The sequence below is a fragment of the Schistocerca cancellata genome, chromosome 3 (assembly GCF_023864275.1).
Source record: "Schistocerca cancellata isolate TAMUIC-IGC-003103 chromosome 3, iqSchCanc2.1, whole genome shotgun sequence".
In the NCBI taxonomy this organism is placed as follows: Eukaryota; Metazoa; Arthropoda; class Insecta; order Orthoptera; family Acrididae; genus Schistocerca; species Schistocerca cancellata.
The window spans coordinates 133801047-133827913 of record NC_064628.1 but is presented as its reverse complement, the minus strand read 5'-3'; the positions used below and the strand labels follow the sequence as shown (position 1 = coordinate 133827913).

Sequence of the window (26867 nt, the reverse complement as noted above, 5' to 3'; positions counted from 1 at the left end):
TGTGTGTACATTTCATAGTTGCAGTTCATGATTGTCATTGTATTTTGTAGGTAGGCATTGAATCATATCAGTGTGCTTTTAAAAATATGATAACAGCATGATTGGTTGCATTCATTTACATATATCTAAATGTGAGCTTCAGTTGTAAGCAGTTATATGGACAGAGTGAGTAATATCTACTTTATCCAAGTAGTGTATTTTTTTTCAGTTGTCATTGTGACAAAACTTGATGTAGCTACATAACTGTCACCTTGTACTTTTAATTTCCTGGGTGTCATTCAGTAGTTTCATTTTTCCAGTTTCCTGCTTTGTATTTGTTTACTTTTGATAAAATACAGATCATCTAATGTTTTGTCTTCTCAATTGTTTTACCTTCTAAAGTTTGAAGTCTGACACTGCTCACTTCACAACGTATTTATCATGATCTATTAGTGTATGGCTGTTTTTTTTTTTGGGGAGGGGGGGGGGGGGGGGGATCTTGTACTGAATGTTATAACAGGATAAACTTCAACTTAGTGGCAGTGGATGAACAGTTTACTGTAGGCATGTTTTTGCAGTCCACTGTAAACTACCTTGTTTTGGGTTTTACACAAAAAAAAAAAAAGAATACAGAACTGATACAACAAATCTCTGTACTTACCATATATTTTCAGTTAGTGATGGTCATCTTCAAACAAGGACTTATTTGAATCTGTGCTCATCTACATTCATTCTTTTTGTTTCTGAAAATGTTTCTGCATGCCGTTTTCAATGTAGATGGACAGGAGCACTGCTGTTTTTACCTTATGGAGGAGTGCAAAGACTTGCATGTAGTAAACTACTTCTGCAATACTAATGAATTAATTTATGATGACAAAAATTTTTACAGTGTAAGAACACTTTCACAGTTAATGAACAGTCATGCACACATATGTCATGGAAAATAGTTCCTTCATAATGTGAGCAGTATCACTTCTTTTTGTTGATCCATGTAAACTAATTCTGTCAACATGACAAATGGTGCAAAAACAGTTAGTTTAATCTTCAAGTAACTAGTAGATTAAGAATTATTTTTAGAGGAAATGGGAAATATTTGTGTATGTGGCTACCTTAGTAGTGTCAATACAGACACTTTATAGCTCAGCGTCTTCAGATTTTATACATTGGATGGACATTTTGTGTACACAGACTTAACATTTCAACATGTATAAAAAATAGGAGCCCTGTAAAATCACTAGAAAAAAATTGTTCTGTTTATAGGAAATATAAACTCTTTCTTTGATGTGTGAAAAGTATTGTACAAAATATAATGAAATTTTTTCTACCATACTTAAAATTTCAGTTTGATTTTAGACAGCTTATTAATTTTTACTTAACCAAAATTGAAAATATGTGATAGAATCATGGGTAACAGTGATGAGATTATTGTTGACAAATCTTAGACATAAAAGTCATAGGTAGTAGAAAAATTAGCTCCACAAAATCTATGGCTTTGAGATGTATCAAATGACTGATAAATCAGTCATACTTTGGAAATGAAAAAAATACTGAGGATGCACAGTGGAAATGGAACCTAACTGCTACCTACACCATTTTCTTGTACAGATACTTCTGTTATGGATCTCATTGTGTTTTTGATATGGGGGAGCATCTGTTGGTTCCACATAGGTTGTGACTTGTATCTCTCTGTTTTATATTATGGTTGAATTTGTTCATATTAAAAATAGTAATGGGCAACTTAATTTTCTGGATGTGTTTCTGAGCAAACAAATGGACAGGACATTGGGCCATAGAAAAGTCCACAAATACTGACCATTACCTTCACAAGGATTCTGACCATCACCCTAGACCAGTGGTTCCCAACAGGTGGTCCGCGGACCCCCAGGGATCCGCGAGCTTTGCCAGAGGGGTCCGCAAGATGCTATTAGAATAAAAAATATATTATATATATTTCATATGATAACAGATTTTTTATTTTGGCTGCTTCCGGCATGAGCAGTTTTAAGCTCAATATTTTTTTCAATAATGAATATGTCAGTGTTTTTTCTAAGTACCAAAAATAGAAAATGTATAAAAAGACTCTTAATTTGGCTTTTTTAGATACTTGATAGTGCGATATGGCAAGGTACCAATCATGCTTGATGAGGGGGTCCTCGAGAAAATTTTGTTGGGAACCCCTGCCCTAGACAAAAAGAAGCTGTTATAAAAACTTTGGTGAACAGCACCAACAAAATTTGTTAACCGTTTCATTTGAAAGATGAGGTTAACCACTTACTGTCGTCCTTTGAGAAGAATGGTTACTTTAACAAGGAAATAGATCGAGTTCTTTGCCCTAGGGAGAGAATCAGGATCAATGAGGAATAATGGCTCCCCAACAGGAAAGTTTTTCTTCTGATTATTAGTAAGATTATAGGTCATATTGGGAAGATGTACGGGGAAATACAGAGTTGAAACTATTTTCAGACCCACCAGAACATTATGACCACCGACATACTGTCACTATAAACCCGTCCAGGTGATAGCATCATTGCCTGGTGGGGATGACTGCTAGTCATACATATGCATGGTTCATGTAGTATCAGCGAGCATGCTGTCTGTGTGTAGAATGGGGAAGGCCGATGATTTATCTGAGTTTAACTGAGGGCAGAATTTGATGGCCTGAAGGTTCGGAAACTGCATGACTTGTCATGTGTTGGAGGACTGCTGTGGTGAATGGCTAAACCAAAGTGAAACCACATCCAACTTGTCCTTGGGTTGGGCGACCACCCGTCATTATAGATGTTTGACATTGTTGGCTGGGCAGACTGGTAAAACAGGACAGATGGCAAACTATGGTGAAACTAACATCAGACATTAGTGATGTACAGAGTACAGGTGTGTCTGATCACAGAGTGTGCCAAACAGTTCTAATGGTGGGCCTTTGCAGCTGACGACCCAAACATGTGTCAATGTTAACACCATGACATTGGTGAGTATGACTGAAATGGGCACGTGACCTTCAGCACTGGATGTTGGCACAGTGGGCTGCGAATCCATCGTCTACCAGGGGAACAGCTCCTTGATACCTGTGCTGCGGAACAGAGACAAGCTGGTGGTGCCTCCATTATGCTCTGGGGAATGTTCATGTGGGCATCCAAGGGTCCAGTGGAGCTCATGCAAGGCACTGTGATGACCAAGGAGTATCATGCACTGGTTGCAGAACATATGCATGTCTTTATGACAATCATGTTTTCCGACGGCAGTTATATTTTTCAGCAAGTAATGTGCCATGTCAAAAGGCTAGGAGTGTGATGGAGTGGTTTGAGGAACACAGTGGCGAGCTACAATCGATGCACTGGGCCCCCCAACTTGCCAGATCTGAAACTGATCTAATGCATCTAGGATGTGATTGAACGTGGCATCAGAGCTCATCACCCCCTTCCCCAGAATTTATGGGAATTACGTGACTTGTGTGTGCAGATGTGGTGCCAACTCCCTTCAGGAACCTACCGAGGCTTCATTGCCTTCATAACATGAAGTGTCACTACTGTTTTCCGTGCCGGAGGTGGACATACATGCTATTAGGTAGGTGTTCCTAATGTTCTGGCTGATCAATGTATATTGGTGGCATGGAAAGAAGTCTTAACACCCATTCGGGTGAACATAAGAGGAACTACCATCTGAGACATATGAATAAATTGGCCATAGCATGATGTGTGTACCAAGAGGGTAAAAGTGAAATAAAATTCAGTGAGACGAGTGCCACATTGGAAACCTCTGCATTTATGGAGGGGCTTTTGAGATATATATAAACATGGTAATAACTTTAACAGTAAAGAGGAAAGTGCCAAATTGGATAAAATATGGATATCGACTTTGCGGTGACAGAATGATGATCCGTTACTTTCATTCGAGAATATTGGCACTAGCAGAGAGTGCCTCATAGCCAACATCACATGATGGATTGTGGGGCCCTTTATACTGCCTATATATTCAGCGCTCCCTTGAGTTCTGATTGCATTTTGCTGCTTTTCATCTGAAGATATCTCTTGCAGCTGGAGACAAAACATTAGGGGAAAGTTTTACATATCAACCATTGCCTGTCGGCCTGGAAGTATTAAGTGAAGAAGAATTATTTTAACACTTATGATAAGTTAAAACTGCATATTGTACTCATGATGCTGATTTCCAAGACTCCAGTTTTCCAGACCCAATATATTGCAGGTTTTCATGCCAGAAACACTGAACTCATAAGTATTAGGAGTAAACTGATCTTCTCTACAGCTATGTATAGTCCTCTTTTAAGCAGTTTACCTTACTAATTGGTCATTATATTATGTTAGAAAGTTACCTGATACTTTGGCACAACATGAATCTTTCTTCCCCTTATGCTGGTTTAACAGATATGTAGTTTCACTATTTATTGACATTGTCTTCTGTTAGGAAGAATTTTATCTTTCAGTTTAGTTACCTACCCAGATGCAGATGTACAGACCAAATTAATATTTGTGTCTTTAGCGCTGGCTCTTTTTTCTGGTGGTTGCTTCTTCCTTTTTTTACTTCTTGTTTTTCTTGTGCCTTTGTCTGGCATCAGCGCAGGGTCAGCATGGTTATTAATGGATGTGGCATGGTTAATTTAAGGGGTGGCCACATGTCCTGCTCCTTGCCACCCTATTACCCCCAAGAACAAAATATGTTGAGTTCAATTGTCTGCATGTGATGTTATTAATGTGAAAGTGAGCAAAAGTTTGTGAATCATGTAAATGAAGTAGGTCTTGGCTACGAGCCCAGTATTCACCTAGTGGGACATGGGAAACTGCCCAAAAACCACATCCAGACTGGCCAGCAAATGGACCATCATCATTAATTTGGTGTGGGGCAATGCATCTTCCCATCCTGGATGCAGCACTTTAACATGCATGACTATCCAGGTGGGTTGTTCTAGTGATTTCTTACTCCAGAATTCTTTCAAATGTCTGCTAACTTTGTATTTTCTAACTGTGTTGCCAACTGTGCAAAACCATTGAATTTACTACTCCATTCACAGTTACTTGTGGCTATCCATGGAAGATGCAACATGGAATATAAATATGGACAGGCACACTACTATGTTGGTAGAAAAGAAAGGCAGCAGACAGGCATTAGGGAATGATGATTGCTACCTTCAGAATAGTAGTATATAGTGAATAGTGATTTATCTCTAAGAAAATGTGCTTGATTAGGGTACAAATTATTAATACAATTCACTTACATAAAATTAAAGCTAATTAAATGGAGCAATGTTCTAAAGCTAATTATTTTTTTCTGAAAATAAAGTTTCCTTTACATAATAATGCTAATGATGGACGACATCCTGTATAAATTATGACCTCCTCCTACAGTAATCCTTCCACCAGACTGTAATACTTCTGTTGGAGGGAAGGGCGGGGGGGGGGGGGGGGGGGGGGAGGACATTGTACAAAGTTACAGGTTTTTAAATAATGGAAAACATGATTCACTTGGATGTGCACCATGTGTACCTGGTTTTTTTTTCTGGAGTTTTAGTAGAAGTTATGTATTACTAGAACTTCCCGAGAAAACAATGCCATACCTTATTACTACTCTGAGGTCATCAGTCCCCTAGAACTTAGAACTGCTTAAACCAAACTAACCTAAGGACATCACATACATCCATGCCCGAGGCAGTATTTGAACCTGCGAACGTAGCGGTCGCACGGTTCCAGACTGTAGCACCTAGAACCGCTCGGCCAACCCGGCCGGCTAAGGATAATATTTGCAGTCAAGTACAAAACTTCATAATTTACCTGATCGATACTGTATGTACTGATTATAATTTAAATTCGTACCTAGATTTAGAGCTATACATTTAACAGAATGCACTTCTTTTGTGTTGTTATTTTTATTTCCTACTGTTTTGACTGTTGGTACATGAATTGTACCATATGCATTTTTGAGAAGTTCAGTATCACTCTGTTTACGTGGAATCATCTGTTTTATCTTTTTGGGCATCAGCAATTTTCTGCTTAATGATTTTAACTTGATGCAGATGCATCACTTCTAAAAAGAACAAATAGAGCATTTACAGTGATGGGAAGTTTATTAACATACAACAGAAAAGGTGTAGGACCAAGAATAAAGCCTTGAGGGAAAACTTATGATATTTTTCCCTATTCTGAATGATAATATAATATGGTTGAACAGATAACTACTCTATGCCTTCTGTTACATATGTATAGCATAAGCTGCTGTAGTGCTCTGTCCCTAATCCCATTCTTTCCTGGTTTATGTGTTACAAAGTTGTTTATCGTATCTACAGTACGTTCTCTGATGAAAATGAGGCATGATGTTCAAAATAATCCCATATGTTACATAACCCAGGACAGTAGCTGCTTTTTCAAATACCTTTGGTAAGACAGGAAGAAGGGACAGAAGGTAATACTGTGTTGTCCATGTCTTCCTTCAACCTTACTTAAAGAGTGGGTTTATTTTGAAAATAACCTTGTTCAAAATGCAATAGAGATATTGCAGGGGTAGGTATAATAATAATAATAATAATAATAATAATAATAATAATGAACCAGAAAATAAGAATGCTGTTAAGTTCTATGAATAGTAGTGAATGAATCCTAGTAATAAAGATAGATACAAAACCAAAGCCTGTCACAGTAGTAAAAGTATTTATGTCTGCTAACTCTACAGATGAGGAAGAGATTGAAACAAATGTATGATGAGGTAAAGAAAGATTCAACACAGTAAGGGAGATAAAACCTTAATTATATTGAGGGGACTGGAGTTTGATAGTAGGAAATGGAAGAGAATTAAAATTTAGTCATTGCTGCCATCTGGTTTATTAATCGTGAGGGGCTGTAAATGTGCAAGTGACTCAGAGACCCTGTTAAGTTTCAGATATTTTATGTTATCACACAGCATTTATTTTGAAACCCCCGTTTTAAAGTGCAAACCATTTCCAGGAGTGGATATGGAAACTGATTATATTATTAGTTATGAAATGCAGATTAAAACTGAATTTGAAGAAATTATAGGAAGGTAGGAAATGGAGGAAATGAGACACGGATAAGTTGAAACAACTAGAGGATGTTGAGAGTTTCAAGTGGCTCATTACACAGCAGGTGACTGATATACATGAAAAAAAATACAGAAGAAGACAAAGAGGTAACTTTGAGAGATGATATAGGGAAAACAGTAGAAGAGCAGCTAGATAAAAAGACAAAGCCCAGTAGGAATCCTTGCATGATACATAAGATATAAAATTTAACTGGCAAAAAGGGAAAAGATGAAACTGCAGCAAATAAAGTGGCCAAATGGGGGTACCACCATCTGTAAAATGAAATTGACAGAAAGTGCTAAATGGTTTAGTAGGGATGACTAGAGGAGAAATGCAAAACTGTAAAGAAATGTGAATGGTGATACGAGTGATAGATGCTGCATACAGGAAAAAAAAGAAACTTTTTGAAAAAAGAGGACGAACTGTTTGAACATCAAGAGGTCATATAGTAAGCTGAAATTAAGGAAAGAAGGTAAGACTGAAATGTGAAAGGAGCATATTGAAGAGATATATAGTGAGAGGAAACTTGAAGACAATGTTACAGAATGAAAAGAGGAAGTGAATGAAGGTTAGGTGGGTGATATGATACCGCAATGAGAATTTGACAGAGTACTGAAAGATCTTTGTTGAAATAGGACCCAAGATGTAGATGACATTCCCTTAGAATTATTAAGATCATTAGTGTAACCAGTCAAGCTAAACAGTCCACCTGGTATGATATATGAGACAGGTGTTGTACCACCACAGGAAAGTAATATTCCCAGTGTGAAGGAAGGAATATCAATGTTTAAACACATGTGGACGACAAGGTCATTGGAGCTGGAGCACAGGCTCAGGTTGATGAAGGAAGGTGGAGGAAATTGATCATGTCCTTTCAAAGGAATCATCCTGGCAATTACGAGGGGTGTTTGAAAAGTCCGTGCAAAGTCTGAGTGATGGCACCACCGGTGCGTATCAAGGTCATGTTTAGTTAGTAGCATCTTTAGAAAGAATGCACACCAAGTTTCAGCTATGTTGGTCTATTTCATTGTGTTTGTCTTTCGTGTGAATCAAGGAAGTCGAGTAATTGTCAAAAAATGGACGAAAAAGAATTTTGTGTGGTGATTAAACATTACTTTATGGAAGGCAAGACACCTCAGGAGACTAAAGAGAAGCTTGATAAACATTACAGTGATCTACACCTTCAATTAGAACAGTTTATAAGTGGTTTCAAAATTTTTGGAGTGGCCATATGGCCACAAGTGATGCTCAACGTTCTGGATGCCCTGTGGAGGTTACGACTCCAGAAATCACTGATTAAATCCATGATATGGTGATGGATGAGAGAAGAGTTAAGCTGTGTGAGATTGCTAGTGCTGTGGGCATCTTGAATGAAGTTTAGGGAAATAATGGGAAACCTAAATTTGAGTGTTCTGATGGGGAATTCAAACTACAGCCTTCCCAAATTAGTATCCATTGTCTTATCACTGTGCCACCTCTCTCAGTTCCAATACAAAAGAAGCTAGTGCTGGCAGTGACACAAGTTATGGTGCATGCTATGTGGTGTAGCGGTTAGCACCACTGGTTGGTATGTTGCTGGTCGCCAGTTCAAGCCCAACCAACAGCAGTTATTAATTGTTTAACTTTTACCAATTCTGGATTCCTTGTGAAATATCTTATGTCTGTAATGTTTGTGTATTCTGAAATATTCAAGCTTTGTATAAATAACTGCTCTGGCTGTCCAGGAGTTCAGTTCGGGGCACGAGTACTTTTGGAGAAAGAGAAGATAAATGTTTAGTGACTATTATGCCACGAGGTGTCAATGATCATAACACTTCTATTGACAGTAGTTGATTTAAGACAATTGTAGTCGACGTGTGAGACAAAGCCCGTCACTGTACACTGTATGAGGTTGCTCCCCAATACACTGTAGGCTTCCCATCACCTTACAGGGGTGCCAGCTGCTTGCTTAGCCACCAGATTCAGGGAACCTAAGTGAGGTGAACGTCTTTGGAGGTGAAGTCACCACAAATGAAAATCCTCCATGAAAAACAGCTGTTAAAATGTCAGGAGATCAGGGGCTTCTTTTTCTTTAATGTCAAGTGTGTATTGTTGTTAGCTGAAGAACACTATGTTCTATGATACAAAAGCAAATTTGGTGAGAGCCACAAATAGAAGATAAGTTCAGTGGGCAGGAACATCTATTGTAAGAATAGCTATCAATGATGGAATGCAGCCTTTCGAATTTGTTGTTTTGTTGTTTCAGCAGAATGTAGTCATAATGGTATGCTCAGTTGGGAGTTCTTGCAAGCATCACAAGCAGTCATAGCTGTGAAAATGAAAATTCCAGAATAATGAAGGTATTCCAACAAGCACATATTCTTGGTGGTTGTTTGCTGTTGAAGACATTGTACCACCATCGTCAATAGCACAAGTTCCAGACATCACTTGAGATCCTCAGTTAAACTTTGAAGCTTTTGTTGATTTTCAAAAAGCTACTCAGGCTCACAAAATAAATCTTCATTCAAGCAGATCATAAGCACTGTAGGTGGCCAAGGAGAACTTTGGATCACTAATTGTCAGGAGCAGAAATAACTCATCCCTTCAGGTATGTGCATAGCAACAGCTGAACCAGTCCAGAAAGGGAAGCTCATTGTCATCAACAAAGAATCATGCTCTGCTACAGAACAGAAAATGCAGTTGAGAAAGCTGCTATTTGACTGACCAAGGAACATCAGTGAGTGACAGTGTTCTGCATCAGTTTTCAGATGCTTTAAATTAGGAGTGGAGAAAAGACAGACCAAGTGGCCCTTAATAAAATATAATATCAACATTGGGAATCACTCACCATTTAGCCAGTGCACATAAAGATGACATTTGCTAAGCAACATATAATACAGATGGAAATAGAGAAGATATTGCAAGAATCTTCAGATAGTCCTTGGTACTGTCCTTTGCAAGAACTACTGCAGGGACATGCCAAATTTTTCTTGAAAAAAGTGCAAGGAAGGTCTTTCTCGTCATTTAGGAGGTGCAAACATCATCTTCAGTTCTAGAGATGTATGACAAGAATATTGGGACTGAATTTCACACCATACTAAGGGTTTAAGAATAAAGGCAGTTGTAGTGCAAATGCCTTATGCCTCCAGAATACCCTCCAGGTCTGAGGTGAACTACTCTTCAACTGAGAAAGAGTTCCTTGCATTAGTTTGGGCCATCAATAAGTTCTGGCCATATTTATTTATCATTTGTGATGGACCACCATTCTGTCTGCTGGATGACTAGCCTGAAGGATCCATAGGGTCAACTGGTGAGATGGGCACTGAGGCTTCAGTGGTGTAGAGAAGTGGATGCCAACAAAAGGCCATTGACTACCTTTTGAGGAATCATTAGGAGCAACACAGCAGTATGGATGAAATCTCAGCCATCACAGTATTGCAAGACACAGCTGCTGAAAAGAGGTAAGGTCCAGCTCTTCTGAAAACCATTGGAGCCTTGAGGAAGGGGGCACTGAGGAAAGGAGAATTGCAATTTGTTAAAAGAGTATTGTGTAAGATGAACTATGATTCACTGGGGCAGAAATGGTTGCTTGTGATCCCAGCTCATCTGTAGACAGCCATCCTGAAGGTTTTGTATGATGCTTCAGTGTCTGGTCACCTGGTACTCCAGAAGACCCTAGGCAGAAACAGATACAAATATCAGTGACCAGGTGCTACCAGTCCATTACACTATATGAGCCACTGTAAGGAGTGCCAATGATGGATGCATGTGCCACAATTACATCCAGGGTATCTGTTACTAGTCCCACCTGTAGCAGCACCATTCCATGAAATTGGATGTGACCTGTTGGGAACCTTCCTGAAGTCGACCAGTGGTAATCGATGCATAAATAATCTGCACTGACTGCCTCACTCACTAAGCTGTCACTAAAACTTTGCTGATTACTGAATCTCCAGAAATCATGAAGTTCCTTTATGGAAGACAGCATGTTGTAGCATGGAGCACGGTCTGATGATGTCTGATCATGGAAAAATTTTCCAGTCAAGACTAATACCAGAAATAATCTCAAGTTGTGACATTACTCACAGGATGACAACTACCTGCCATCCACAGACAAATGGCCTCACTGAACATTTTAGTAAGCTGGTGGACAGAGACATTTTGATTCAATACTACCGATCATGAGAATCACATAAAACACAGCAGAGCAAGACACTACAGTTCCATGCTGTTCTTTATACTCAATGATCATGAGGCCAAGACAACAGTGTATAAGCTGTTCCCATTTCAGCTGGGCAGTATTCAGAATGACTACATGAAACACCTCATCACGAGGACAAAAGAAGGAAGACAGCTGTCTCACATACAGACCCTGGATACCAAGGACAAGGACTGACAGCACTACAGTGCCAAGCACCAACCTATGACATACAGCCCGGGAGACTGTGTTTGGATTTTTAAAACGGTGCAGAACATAGAACTGTCAGAAAAGTTTCTAAAGTATTACTTTGGTCCATGTGGAAGACACATCATCCATGTCATTCCTACTGCAGTCCACAGGTGCAGATCAATGATGGGTGGTTGGAGGAAACTGAAGACCCACTCAATGATTGTGAAGCTCAATGTGAGGTGCCACCTTCAACACTCGTCTTAGTGAAGATGATGTTAAAACATGACCCTAACACAAGGCTGCCAGTGCTGTCATACAGAGGACCATTGACAGGATCTACTTCCAGAGTGCTGTAGTCACCGTCTATGAGAATTTTTGAGTCAGGTGCCACGAGCTATAGCACTCGTAGTGAGGTTTAGTGGTTAATGTTGCTGGTTTGTGTGTGCTAGTCTCTATTTCAAACCCTGCCTTTGCATTTGGACTTTATAGCGGTTTTGATGCAACAATATTACCAAACTGTCAGTCCAGTGAGTGAAGTCTGCAAATAATTAATACAAGTTAAGTACTGTGGTCTAGAACAACTGACAGTAGCTGAGCTGGGGGTAGATCAGTTTTGTTTCTAGAAAATGTAGGAACATCTGAGGCAGTATCGACGCAACTACTTGTCTTAGAAGATAGATTAAATAAAAACAGACCTAACTTCTTTTTATTCAATGTGTACATAGAACAAGCACTCAAGTAAAACAAGGAAAAGTTTGGAAAACGATGTAAGGCAAAGCAGAAGGAAAAGAACATTAAAGTTTGCTATTGACATTGTAATCCTATCAGACACAGCAAAGGAGTAGGAAGATCAGTTGAATGGAATGGATACGGCAGTGAAAAGAGATTATAACATCAGCATCAACAGGAGTAAAGCAAGGGCTAGTAGAGTGTAGATGAAGTAAATCAGGTGATGCTGACAGAACTAGATTAGAAAATGAGGCACTTAAAATACTGGGTGGCTATAATTAAAGTGCCAACGACCTTGCCACAGTGGATACACTGGTTCTCGTCAGATCTCCAAAGTTAAGCACTGTCGAGCGTGGCCGGCACTTGGATGGGTGACCGTCCGGGCCGCCATGTGATGTTGCCATTTTTTGGGGTGTACTCAGCGTCATGATACCAATTGAGGAGCTACTCGACTGAGTAGTAGCGGTTCTGGTCAAAGAAAACCATCATAATGACCAGAAGAGCAGTGTGCTGAGCACGCGTCTCCCCCTCCCCTCCCCCCTCCCCCCAATCCGCATTCTCAGCTGGGGATGACATGGTGATCAGATGGTCCTGATGGGCCACTTGTGGCCTGAAGATGGAGTGCTTTTGTAATTAAAGTGCAGGTACTTTTGGAGTTTCATTGTGGTCTGTAATTATCATCTGGCAGCAAAACTTGGTAGATGTGGTAATGTATTAATGTAGAACTGATTTATGCAGGAAAAAATTAGTTCTGATTTTGGCCACCAGGTACAAATCTGGTACAATACACTGTGTATATGATGGTATGACATCCTCACTTTCATTTGATAAGCTGTAACATGAGTGAACAGTATGGCTATCAAGAATAGAGATCCTGTGCTCGTAGTGAAACTGTTTTAAGTGAATGGCAGCAATTACGATGCTGCATTGAAAGAACATCACTGACAGAAAGGTCTGAGGAGAGCCCCAATGTCATTAAATGGTTGAAAGAAGACGATGATGAAATTTGAAAACGTGGATGAGCTTAGTGTCACATCTGGTAGAGGAAGGCATCCTATCCTGGTGGAAGTTATTGACGGTGTTGCTGTTGCTGTAACTGGCCATGAAGCACATCCCATGAGTAATGCTAGTGCTTGTGTATTGTCATGATAATTGTCCATCCTATGATCAACAGTTTGGAAAGTTTTATGGTCATTTTACCATACAAGACCCAGATGGTGCAGCAACTGAAACCTCATGACCTGCACAACCTTCTGAATTTGCTCATCTATTTATGACAGAGATTGAAGTTGATGTTGTGGTTGGACAATATTCTATGGATGATGAGGCACATTTTACTCCACAGGGTGCAGTGGATGGATAGAACTGCCAAATTTGAAGTACTGTTAAACTGTGTGTTGTTCATGAAGAACCATTGCATTTGCCATAAGTGACCATATGGTGTGGATTCACAGGCACCTTTATTCTCAGCCAGCTCTTCTTTGAAGATAATACTCCCAGAGGACCTGTCAGGTTTACTGTGATGTTTGCACATTATTGAGACCTCCTTGTACAGCATTTGATTCCTGCCTAGGAAGAGCACAACTGTGTGGAAACCACTGTTTTCGTTTAAGAAGGGGCAATATCTCATGTTGCTTGCCCAGTGAATGATCTGCCTAATGCAACCATTCACAAATGTATTGTCTCCAGATGCATGGCCTGCAAGATCACCTGATCCAAATCCATGTGACTATTGGCCCTGGGGATATCTAAAAGAATGTGTTTACCAGGGGCACATTTGGTCTCTACCTGAACTGAAGGCCGTTGTAGAGGAATAGGTTGCTCAGATTCCTTTGGAACTGCTGTGACCAACTGTCGATAACATCATTCTACAGATGCATCATCTCATTGTTGTCTCCTGTGCTCATACTGAATGACTTGTGTAAGTGGCACATAATAATAAAAATCAACATTATGCCTTTCTCACTTGTTTGACTTTTTCTGCCCACATCCCATTCCTAATGCACTACATTTGGAAACACTTCTGTATGTCTTTGTTGTCTTCACAGTTCCAGATTAATTTTTTATTTTATTATTATTATTATTTATTTATTTATTTATTTATTTATTTATTTTTTTTTTTTTTGAGGGGTGAGTTGGTTCCACTGAATGTAGGTTTCAGTTGTCATGTAGAGATGAAGAGAGTTGCCGAGGGTGAACTACTATGGAGAGCTGCAGTCTTCAGACTGAAAATCATGAAAAAGTAGGGGAAGATCGAGGATTTTGCCATTGTTGTACTTGCAAGTGTATATTGATGAGGTGTCTGACATATAGACAGAGAGGCAAGAAACAGTGTTGGGTTCTGATAAGAGAAACACTAAGAAAACAGTAAGTTGGTATTGTGTAACGGGAAATAAATGTAAGTGAAGTTTTCTCCATCATAATAAGACTGAGTTCTAGATGAGCCTGCTCCAAACGACCTGGAAAACAATATGTGAATGAATAAATATATGTATAAATCAGTCAGGAATACAACTGATAAAATTATTGGTTGCTGACGTTATTGGAACATTGATTTAATTCTATCCAGAAACTACCGCAATAGGCTTCCCTGCACTGATGTGTACTCTGCTATTAACTTGTAACTGTTATTATTAACGTATAGAGGTATGTATTCTCTGTTGGAGCAAGTAATAGGTGTATAACTGCAGATATGTATTATTGTGTATTAAGTACAGTCCTATTTAAACTAATTGGCATTTGAGAGCAAGCCTTCTGGACTGTTCCCAGCAGCAGTAGTACACCAATGGTCACATTACATTGTCAGCCCCCACTGTTCAGCCACTTCGCAAAACATTGTGACTGCCAGTTCTCAAGGGGGAACTTTATTGGAAGTGCAAATTTCACCTATTCAAAGGAATAAAGTCTACCTACGGCCATAATAAAAATTAAGTATAAATATCAGACATGCTTAAAGATATTATAGAGCTCTATACCACATGAATTTCAGATTATCTGCATGATTTTTGTAAGTGATAGGCACAACAAAGTGATTCTCTGATGCCACAGTGAGATGCACACTGGTGGCTGCCTATAGACATCGTGACAATATTTCAATTTCAGACTTTTAACATCAGATACAAAATTTCCATTAAATGTGTCACTTTTCCACTAGGTATCTAAACATATTTGCTGAAGTACAATACAAATCTCATTCATAGAACTTTTTAACAAATAATTTCAGTGTTTGTTGTAAACAAAAGGGAAATGTAAACCATTTTGGATTTAATAAATTTAATGTTGTAATAAGCAATTTTTTTAGTTACTGGAAGCACTAACAGTAGATAATGAAATGCTGCTTCTTTTTAGCTTTTTGGTATGCTTAGTGCACATATTACATTATGTTTGTATGTGTATGCTTGTACTGAACTTAATTTTTAAAGAATTGTCTTTCTCTATTTAGTTTTCAGCGAGGATGAGCCAGACCTGAATAATGAACTTGAAATATCAGTAAGTTCATTACCTTCTTACATACTCAGTCAAACATCATCTTAATTTTTAATCTTTATTTCTGATATTAAAATTGTTGTCGACCATAAACAGTTACTACGCCATTAGAAAGATGACATGAAAAGACCATTTGTTTTGTTTATAATTAGTAGTTTTTAATGTGCCTAACCATTTTATTGCCAGATATGTGCTGATTTTAACAATGAAGAGTACTCCAAGATCCAATTAAAAGTTTGACTGTGTTGTGAACCAATTAATTAAATGACAGATATATATTGTAACAAAACAAATGTGACTGAGTCAGATAAAATATTATGAAAAGGATAGTTGCTACTCAGTTACTCACCATACAGCAGAGATGCTGAGTCGCAGATAGGCTCAACAAAAAATCTGTCGGAAAGGAGCTTTCAGGCTGAGTCTGGCTTCAGCTGCCAGAAACTGTGGCCGTGTGTGTGTGTGTGTGTGTGTGTGTGTGTGTGTGTGTGTGTGTGTGTGTGGTCCAATTTTTAAGAAGACCTTGTTGGCTGAAAGCTGTCTGCGACTCAACATCTCTACTACATAGTGAATAGCAACTACCATTTTCATAATACTGTTACATTCCATCCTGGACTTTCCATTGTTTGAAATAAATAAATTTCTATGTCATCTGCATAAGCAAAACTTTTTGGATCATTAATTAAGGCGCCACTCTTATCTACCTTTTGAACCATCATATGTAGGGCTGAAGCAAATGAGGTTGTAGAAAGTCCATCCTTTGGTTTATTCTGTTACTGTGTTGTAATCTTTCTCCTATCTCTGTTGCTCCAGTTTTACTTTATTACCCATTGATGTAAAGTTACTTTTAATGAAGTAACAATTTTGCTTGGCAATACAAATAGTTTTTACCCACATGAGCATTTCATGGTTAAATCTATCGAATAATGTTTGATTCTAATTAATGCACACTGTGCTTAGATCTGTTGTGTATTCAAAGCTTTTACCAGTAAGCTGTTTAATTGCAGATAATTGATCTACATTGCCTCTACTTCTTCTGCATCTGTATCATTATTTTCATGTTACTTTTTTCTGTGTATTTCTGAAATCCCCTGTCGATAATTGCTGAGAACAGTTTGTATGCAGTGTTCAGCACTGTAATACCTATGTAAATTGCACAGTTAATCCTTTTTTATGCAGTGGATGTAGTTTTCCTGCTCTACACTCTGTACTGTCTGGTGTGTAAAATTTGTTCATTTAGTCCACATATTTCTACTTTAGTTTGATAATCTGCATATTCAATTAATTCATCTATATCCCATCTTCTTGCAGTATTCTCCTCATTTTTCAACCCTTTCACATTTTCATTATTTCTTCTTCAGATAGTGCTGCTTCTTGTGTCCATGTGGTCCATGTCGTCAATGTTTGTTCTTCATCAGTCTACTTTATCTGTTATTCTTCTTAATTGGAGAGGCTTAATACCTCCTTGGAGTACTGTCCATCATTTTAATGACTGTTACTTTTGTTCTCATTTCCCTCTTCATGCTTGATATGTTCTGTTAATTCTCTTTATTGCAGTTCTGAGTTACCAAATTTCATTTAATGCTGGAATACCCACACAGAAGTGCTCTGCAGTAAGTTGGCAAGAGTTTTGCATCTCCTTAGGAAACTAGAGGATTGTGTGAATAAAGTGCTCATGCATAAGGCATACTACACCATTTTTCATACACACTTACATTATAGAATACTTCCTTGGAGAAAATCTGCTGGAACACAAGCAGTTTTCTTCTGGAAGAAAAAAGCCGTTAGGTGTAGTTTTGATTTGAGCAATTTGACTTCTTGCAGACAGTACTTTATTGAGAATAAAATACTTACAGTCCCCAGTCTATGTATACTCAAAGTACTTATGCATGCCAGACAGAATGTCCATGTATGCAAATAGATCAGACATGCTCTCATATCAAACCAGAAACAGGAACTTAGACACACTCCTTGACTTGTTGAAATTAAGCCCAAAATAATTTTTTAGATGCTAGCAAAATATTTTTCAACTGTACACCATTTGACATGAGGAAATTACATGAAAATAAATTTAAAATAGTTGTAGAGACATGGCTGGACAAAAAGTATTCTGTAACATTAATGAATTTATATATAAAGAAAAAAGATGATCTTTGATTATAAATTTCACTCTAACGCATAAAATTGTAGCTTCTGGCACACAAGGGTTGCCCAGAAAATAATGCACCACATTTTTTTCTCAGCCAAAAACAATGCTTCGAATACGAAATGTTATGTGTGTATTAATTGAAGCCTCCTGAGTGAGTGTGCCAAGTTTCTGTCACTTCTGACAGATAGCATAGCTGTGGGACAGTTTTAAAATGGCATCTGTAGGTGATGTACGTTACAAGCAACTGCCGTCATTGGATTTCTGACTGCAGAGAAAGAAACTGTGGGGAATATTCACAAATGCTTGCGCAAAGTCTATAGAGCATCTGCTGTCAAAAGAAGTACAATTAGTCACTGGGCACAGAGGGTGACGTCATCAGAAGGTGGTTCGGCAGAGTTCCATGATTTGCAGCAGTCAGACCATCCATGGCTGTCACACCTGACATGTTGCAGTGAGCTGATGTCATTCATCATTAAGGATGCCACTTATGGAAGACATTTTGAGGATGATGAGGAGGTGATTCACATAGTGAAGCACTGGCTTTGCCACCAGGACAAGGATTGGCACCGACATGGCATACATACCCTTGTTTCTCACTGTAGAAAGGCCATAGAATGGAATGGAGATTACATGGAAAAATAGGGTGTGCAGATAAAACACCATTATTTCATGTGTGTAATTCTCATTATGTTCAATAAAGAATTGTTGAAGAAAAAAATGTGGTGCATTACTTTCTGGGCAATCTTCTTACAACCTAATTTTTAGTGTATGCAATCTGTGCAACAAAACTAATTTTGTGATGAGTACAAGAAAGCAATATTATGTAATAATATTTAACTTATGTTAACTGTTTCTTTAATTATTTGTACAACAGTTTGTGTAATTATGTCTGAACAATGATGCGTTATACAACACAACAGTTGTTTATGGGCAAATAAATCAGTTCAGTTTAATTCACAGAGATATTCTATTTTTCTGCATTAAGATTTTATGTACTCTCTTTTATTTCTTTTTTGTTTTATTTGCTTGGCTTCATGCATCTTTGGCATCCTGTACAGTTTCTTCTTGTCCTCCTTTACGGCATTCCTCTTCTGATTTAATTTTTCTCCTTTATCACTATTTGACTGTCTTCAGTGGACAATTTTTTTTCTTTCTTCCTGTACCTTATAGTTTCACTGAATGTGTCTTGGATTAAGGATGCCATTTTCTGTCACCAGTCTTATATATAATTATTTTTTTTTCTTCCCTTCTTTTTTCTGTTACCTTGATTCTTCTTGTTCTATATTTCTTGCCCTAGTGTTTTAGTTTTAGTATAGCTTATCTCTCTGCCTTAAACTTACCTTGACTCCTCTTCTCAGAGACCTTTTATCTCAACTTTAACTTGACAAGAAAATTATCAGAATTACAACTGAACAGAACTGATAGTGTCTGCTACTGATGATTTATATATACACTGAAGTAACAAAACTCGTGGGATACCTCCTAATATAGTGTTGGACCTCCTTTTGCCTAACGTAGTGCAGCAGTTTGACACAGCATGGACCCAGTAACTTGTCGGAAGTCCCATGCAGGAATATTGAGCCATGCTGCCTCTATAGCCATCCATAATTGTGAAATTGTTGCAGGTGCAGGATTTTGTGTACAAACTGACCTATCAATAATTTCCCATAAATGTTCAATGGGCAATGTAGACGGCCAGATCATTTGCTCTTATTGTCCAGAATGTTGTTCAAACCAATTGCGAACAACTGCGGGCCGGTGACATTGCACATTGCCATCCATAAAAATTCTATTGTTTAATGGCTGCAAATGGTCTCCAAGTATCCAAAATTAACCATTTACACTCAGTGATCAATTCCATTCCATATAAACATAGGCCATACCATTATGGAGTCACCACCAGCTTGCACAGTGCCTTGTTGACAACTTGGGTCGATGGCTTTGTGGGGTGTGGGCCACACTCTAACCTTACCATCAGCTCTTATTAAATGAAATCAGGACTCATCTGACCAGATCACTATTTTCCAGTTCCTAGGATCCAACCGATATGGCCACAAACCCAGGAAAGGTGCTGAGGCAATGTTGTACTGTTAGCAATTAAGCTCGCGTTGGTCGTCTGCCACCATAGTCCTTTAATGCCAGGTTTTGCTACACTGTCCTAATGGATACCTTCATTGTTTGCCCTCATTGATTTCTGCAGTAATTTCACACAGGGTAGCTTGTATTTTAGCACAGTCAACTCTACACAAACACTGCTGCTATTGGTCATTAAGTGAAGACCATTGGCAGTTTCAGTGTCTATGCTAGGAAATAATGACTTTAATTTATTATTCTCAACACACTCCAGACAATGTGGATCTTTAAATATTGAATTCCCTTTAAATTTCTGAAATGGCTTGTCTCATGTCTCTAGTTCTGACAACTGTTTCATGTTCAAAGACTGTTAATTCAGTCATGTGGCAATAATCATGTCAGAAACCTTTCCATATGAATCACCTGAGTACAAATGACGGCTCCGCCAATGCACTGCCCTTTTATTCCTTGTGTACTCATTCTACCACATATGTATATGTGCATATTGCTATCCCACAACTTTTGTCACATTAGTGTATTATTGATTTGCTGTATTACTGTTAGATGATAACCATGTTCTGTATTTTTCATAATCATTTTACAAGGGCACTTCAAAATATAATTTAAACTTTAATATGACAGGTCAAATAATTTGCATTGTATGATGCACTACACTCCACAATATCAGAGTTTCACCACATTATTTTTCAACATAATTACCACATCTTTTAAGCAACAATCAGAATGCTGTAAAAATTGTTCAGTTGCTCGATCTGCCTCTTGCTGTTGGAAACATTAAATGATCACTGTTTGACTGTCCTTTTTGTTGAAAAATCTCTTTCCCTTAGATGTTCTTTCAGCTCTCCGAAAAGGCTGAAATTACATGTTGTGAGATGTGGACTTCCCAATCAGCTTCACCAACGTCTGTTTGGCCTTAATCAAATTTATGTCAACATGCCACTATGCTGGACATGGAATTTCACCTGGACCATATAGCATCTGAATTTCATGTTGAATCTGTATCAGATTTAAACATTTTGCCCACAAGAATTGTACTGTTGACTCTACTTAAACTTTGGAGTTTGTTTCCAGTAGTTGTACCATTTCATTCCTGCACTGTGATCCATCTGCTTTCCATACTGCAGCAGAACTGTGGCTGCAGTGAACTCAGAACATGTGTTCTCTTCTGACAATGCACCACCCTTGTTGCATAATGGTCTTAATTAGGGGCAACATGTGTAGCTTACTTCCTGAAGTCCAGATGTATTTCATATTTCACTGAATCAAATTGATTTGAATTCTAATAACTCTTTGGAGGCTGAGTATTTTATGGCTACATCTTAAAGTTAGTCTTGTGTCATCAATTTGGCATTGAAGTGTGCCATTGTTATAAAGTAGACATATTTGTATTCTTATCTTTCTCATTCTTTCATTAACATGTTAGCATTGCTGCCTGTAGAAAGTGTTGGCCCAGGTTCAATTCCTGGTCAGGTAAAGGAATTTCTTCATTCACACACTGAGTTTTTGTGTTGTGCTAATCCTTTCATCTCATATTCATTGACGTGCAAATCACCAAGGTGGCGTCAAATAGAATGACTTGTGCGAGGCAGTCACAGAACACTACTGGGGCTCCTGGCCAATAATATTGTATGATCATTTCATTTTTCATTGATGGGTGTGTATAGTAATTCATTTTTTTCCAAGTTTTTAACAACCAGCAACCCTGTTCATTATAAATTGTATCTACCTGTTCCCCATAGTAACAGAAAAGTAATTCTCTTTCTCTATCTTCTTCATTTCACTTATTCATATTTCTTGTAGTGCTACAGTATTTGTTAATGGTGCTGCTTGTGCAATTTCTTCCATTCTGCTTGGCCATAACTAGTGTTTACATTCTGCGTTCCAAAGAATCATATTCATTTTCCATTTCCAAAGTGCTGTTTTCCCAGGTGTATCTGCCATGCTACAAGGAACTGAGTTTTGTTTCCGAAATATATTGTTCTGTGTAATAGGATCAGAAGAACAGGTTCTCTTTGGTCAGGGTTACCGTACCCTAACCAAATTATCCCAGTTTTAAGGCACTGGAGACTCATCTTTCACTTTTTCATGTGCAACATAACATACATTCTTTTTGTGTCGTGCGCCTGATGATAACTTGGCATTTTGTCCAGTGGGATGTGAGAGTGAGGCTTGTTCACAGAGCTGAACTATACTCCAAGAACCTCCAACTCAGTTACCAGAAACAGCAATTCTCAACATTACTACATCAAAACAGACTTAAATATTTAGATGTTCAAACAGAGAACTCATACCCAACTTTGTATAGAACAACCACCAGCTCCCAAAACTGCTTGACCTCTTGTTAATCGATGCATTTAAATTCTGAATTGTGGTTAATAGGATTTTTACTATTCCTTGAAAAGCAGAAGAGAAGGTCATAGTGAGTAACAAGCTCTTCATTATTTGTTCCAATAAAATTGTGAAGTTCTGACCATGAAGACCACAATGCTGTGTTATTTCATCCTCATGCTACTCAAACTAATAATTTCTCAGAGATTCTCCACAAGTAAACATGTTCTGCAATAGGGAACAGTGTAAAAATAAATTTGAAGGTTTACATGCAATGTTTCAGTTATGTCCTTTCCACCACTTGATCCTCTTCTCTACTTTTGCAAGCTATACAAGAGACTGATTGGCAACAGCTCTGTTTTATTAATCTTGTCAGTCACTTTTATATCTGGGCTCTCCTTGTTGGGGTGACTTTCATCTTAATGCCAGTTGTTGTCACTGGTAAGTTTAATTTTTTCTGCCTACTATTGTACAAGTATTTAAGGAACAGATGTTCCTTGTGGATTCCATAAACAGTTATAAAAATAGACACAATGTCTGCAGGTACTTTTAATGAATTTGCAATGGCTGTGACAGATGTGTAAGTTAAGCAGGCCATAACAATTTCTAATGAGGGAAGACAGAACTCGTGACACACTTGGAGATGTTATAGTACAAGGGGAAAATTAAATGTGATATCTATGAATTACAAATACACCAGGAAAGTAACTCCATAAATATAGCATTTATTATTAGTGTCTCAAATGATTTTGTCTAATCCATATTTTAGTCTGATAACCAACATGTGCATTACAAAAGAGCATTGTTTAATCACATCTTATTGGTACAGACAGCTGAAACTGTGGAAGCCATTGTGACACAACTGATGGAGAAGCAGCGTGTAGCTCGTGCAGCTGCTCTAAGCAAGCAACTCGAATGTGGGTGCCCAGATTCCACATGTGCTGACAGTAAGACATGTTCCCATCCCATGCGACGAATTACTGCAGCAACAGCAGAAGTTGACAGCAGTAATCAGGTATGTGCGAAGTGAAAAAGTATAAACAATATATAGTGTCAGGCTGTTTCTCTATCCTTCCACTAATTTATACTTATGTATGTAATACTTAACAAAATAATTTTTATTTCTTTATACTTTAAGCAGTTTTATGTTGAAAAGGAACTGGGTCTTGTCCCCATTCCACAATAATCCTTCATGAAACTATAGAACATTTTAAATTCTTTGTATATTAAATATATAAAATCAGTGCTAAAATGGAAAATCCTAGGTGGAATACAGACAATGATATGAAAGAATCACTTTCAGTTTGTAGGAAGCATTCAGAAAAACTTAAGTGCACACAATAGCTCAGATTTATGTGAACACAATAGCTCAAATTTCAAAATTATGTTTCTTGGTTGAGAGCATTTCACTCTCTTCCTGCCTTCCCACCCACTTCTCTCTGCTGCCACCACCCAATCATATACACAAAATTTGAAAGTTCTAATAAACACCACAAATTTTAAAGCAGGGCTTACTGGTGAAATAGTTCAAAGATGAACAAGTGAATGTAAGTGCCCAAAAGACACAACATTTAACGCAAGCAACCACATTGCCATCTTCAGATACACTGATGAACTGTTCATCACTGCACCTGATGATGGCAATGCGGTCACTTGCCGAAATATTGTACCTATTAAACACTGACCTCTGGCCACTCTCCTATGAACTGTTTCATCATGAAATCTATTGGGAAATGCTCAAGTATCACTAAGCTTACTCCAGCATCACTGCTAGCATTAAAACTGCAACGCCAAGAAGGTGACACATAGCAAACCTCAAATTTATCAATTGAAGACATAAAGTCTGAAAATGAGTCCATGATCATATTTTTGGCACTTTATTTTACAGGTCCATCTTGATCGCACAAATTTTTACACTTCACTATTACCGGTTTCGACTGCTGCTATCTTCATATCCGTTACAAACAAAAACAGTGTCTAACCAACTAAGTTCAGTTTGCTTATGCTAAATCTATAAAAGTCCTGGTGCTACATAAGAAAGATAAAAAGTGTTTACTTGATTAACAGCCATGTATACCAGCCATACACACCATAAAATATTCTGATGTATTATCAACATCAAACTAAACATGTAGGTACATAGTAAGTGATGGTGATGACCAGAATGCTTCTGATATTTATGCAAAGAAACTGAGGTCAGCAGAGGGCACTATAGCTAGGGTACATAATTAACCAGTATTGCAAATGTATGCATAGCCATTAATTAAAATTACTTCACATAGCAAAACGAGCACCTGACAATAAAACACGTACTGACATACTATATGTGGAATTGGATCCATACTTAAAATCCACATAAAAAGTGCAAATAATAATAATATGAAGCCCCTAGCCTGGCACGGTAAAACATAAAATTGTATAAAAGCCAGTAGAAAAAGTATAAGATCAAAAAGTCTACAGGGTGAAAAGTATTTAAACCGACAATCTCTGGGAGGTTGTAGGCGACATCAAAACAAATATTTTTCCCTAATGCCATTTTTTCCTGTGAGGAGTATTTAAACCAGTAGAGGAAGATTTTTTTGGCGGCAAATTAATTAACCCAACAAACACTTTTCCATTTTTTTGTGACCATTAACACAGCCCAATTTCAATTACAGTAGATTTTCAAAAACGCCTCTATTGACACGTAAACAAATGTTACACCGTCGGATCATGTTCTGTCTGACACAGGCAAAAACCCCAGGCGTATCCTGAATTGTTCCTGCTGCTGCTACTATCCGGGCAACCAGATCCTCTTCTGGTACAACAGGAGTTGGGTAAACAAGGTTGCTCATCTCTCCCCACACAAAAAAGTCCAGAGGGGACATATCTGGGGATCGAGCAGGCCATGAGACAGGACCACCTCTGCCAATCGACATTTCTGGGAACTGTCGGTCCAGGAATCGACGCACATGACGACTGAAATGTGCCGGCACCCCGTCATGTTGGAACCAGATGCGTTGTCTTATAGGGAGCGGGACGTCTTCCAGCAATTGTGGCAATGCTCTGGCGAGAAAATTGTAATAGTGCCTAGGGAGCAGATACGGCCCAATTAAACAGTCCCCAACAACGAAGAACACTTGATGAGTGCTAGTAGCTATGGCATGTGGGTTATCCCCACTCCAAACATGCGAATTGTGCATGTTGAAGACTCCATCATGCCAGAACGTTGCTTCATCGGTAAACAACACAGAGGATGGAAATGTAGGATGCATTTCACATTGTTCCAGATACCACTGCAAAAACTGTGCTCTGGGTGGATAATCAACGGGTTCCAGGTTGTGGACACGCTTAAGTGAAATGGACGTAACAGTTGCTCTTGAAGGACTGTTCTTACATTCGTCTGATTCGTCCCCATGTTAACTGCAATTGCACGAGTGCTGATTGAACGATCCTGCTCCACATGCTGCAAGACAGCTTCCATGAATTGCAGCGTTCTTACCGTGCGACGCCGTCCCTGTCGAAGTAATCTGCTAAATGACCGGTCTTACACAGACGTTGGTACACAGCAGCAAAGGTCGTATGATGCGGGACACGGCGACTAGGATATTGTTGTTAATAAACCTGCTGTACAGCTCATCCGTTGTGGTGCGCTACATAGTACGCACCAACCGTATCAGTGTACTCCCTCCAGGTGTATCGCTCCATTAGTAATCAGAGACAATGCACTACTACATTGGTGGACAGCAGTTGCCTACAACTGAAGAGTCTAATATGCCCTCTAACAACTGAAGATCGTAGTACGGCCTCTAACAACTGAAGAGCGTAATACGGTCTCCACCGGTTTAAATAATCCTCATAGGAAAAAATGACATTAGGGAAAAATATTTGTTTTGATGTCCCCCTACAACCTCCCAGAGTTTGTCGATTTAAATACTTTTCACCCTGTATAAAATAAAATCTTCCAGCCTGACAGATCAATTACTGTAAATGTAATTGTACGGTAATTAACAAAGCAGTGACTATTAATTAAAAGTTAAAAAATTGATAGTCGATAATACATCCAGAGTGTGGTCTCAATGGCAGCACGTCGTGGCTTCTCTGTATGACGTCCTTGTTTCCCTGCGGCAGAACTTCCGGGGGAAGGCCGAGTCTCCTCATCGCCAACGGCTGGCACACATGACCAGACACCAATCCACTGGGGCGCTCGACGCTGCTCAAATGTATTCAGAATCCTACAGGTTTGAGCAGCATCGAGCATCCCAGTGGATTGGCTTGCGGTTGTGTGCATTGGCCGGCGGTGGCGAGGAGACTGGGCCGTCCCCCAAAAGTTCCAACACAGGAAAACAAGAATGTCATACAGAGAAGCCATGACGTGCCACCATTGAGACCACACTCTGGATGTATTATCGGCTATCATTTTTTTAACTTTTAAGTTATAGTCACTGCTTTGATAATTACCTTACAATGACGTTTACGGTAATTGATGTGTCAGACTGGAAGATTTTATTTCATAGATGTTTTTAATGTTATACTTTTTATACTGGCTTTTATACAATTGTGTGTTTTACCTTGCCAGGCTAGGGGCTTCACATTATTAGTGTTTGCACTTTTTATGTGGATTTCAGGTATGGATCCAATTCCAAGTGTAGTATGTCAGTACATGTTTTATTGTCAGACACTCATTTTGCATTGTGAAGTAATTTTAATTA

The 26867-nt window shown here is 38.5% G+C and overlaps 1 protein-coding gene across 1 annotated transcript in view; it reads left to right on the top strand.

Moving 5' to 3' along the window:
• Positions 1–26867, top strand: part of LOC126174755 (calmodulin-binding transcription activator 1) — a 1816127-nt gene that overhangs the window by 1547821 nt on the left and 241439 nt on the right. The window contains exons 10-11 of the mRNA XM_049921082.1: positions 15565–15611; positions 23006–23191. Of these exons, the coding sequence (XP_049777039.1) occupies positions 15565–15611; positions 23006–23191 (233 nt within the window). The remainder of the gene's footprint in view (positions 1–15564; positions 15612–23005; positions 23192–26867) is intronic.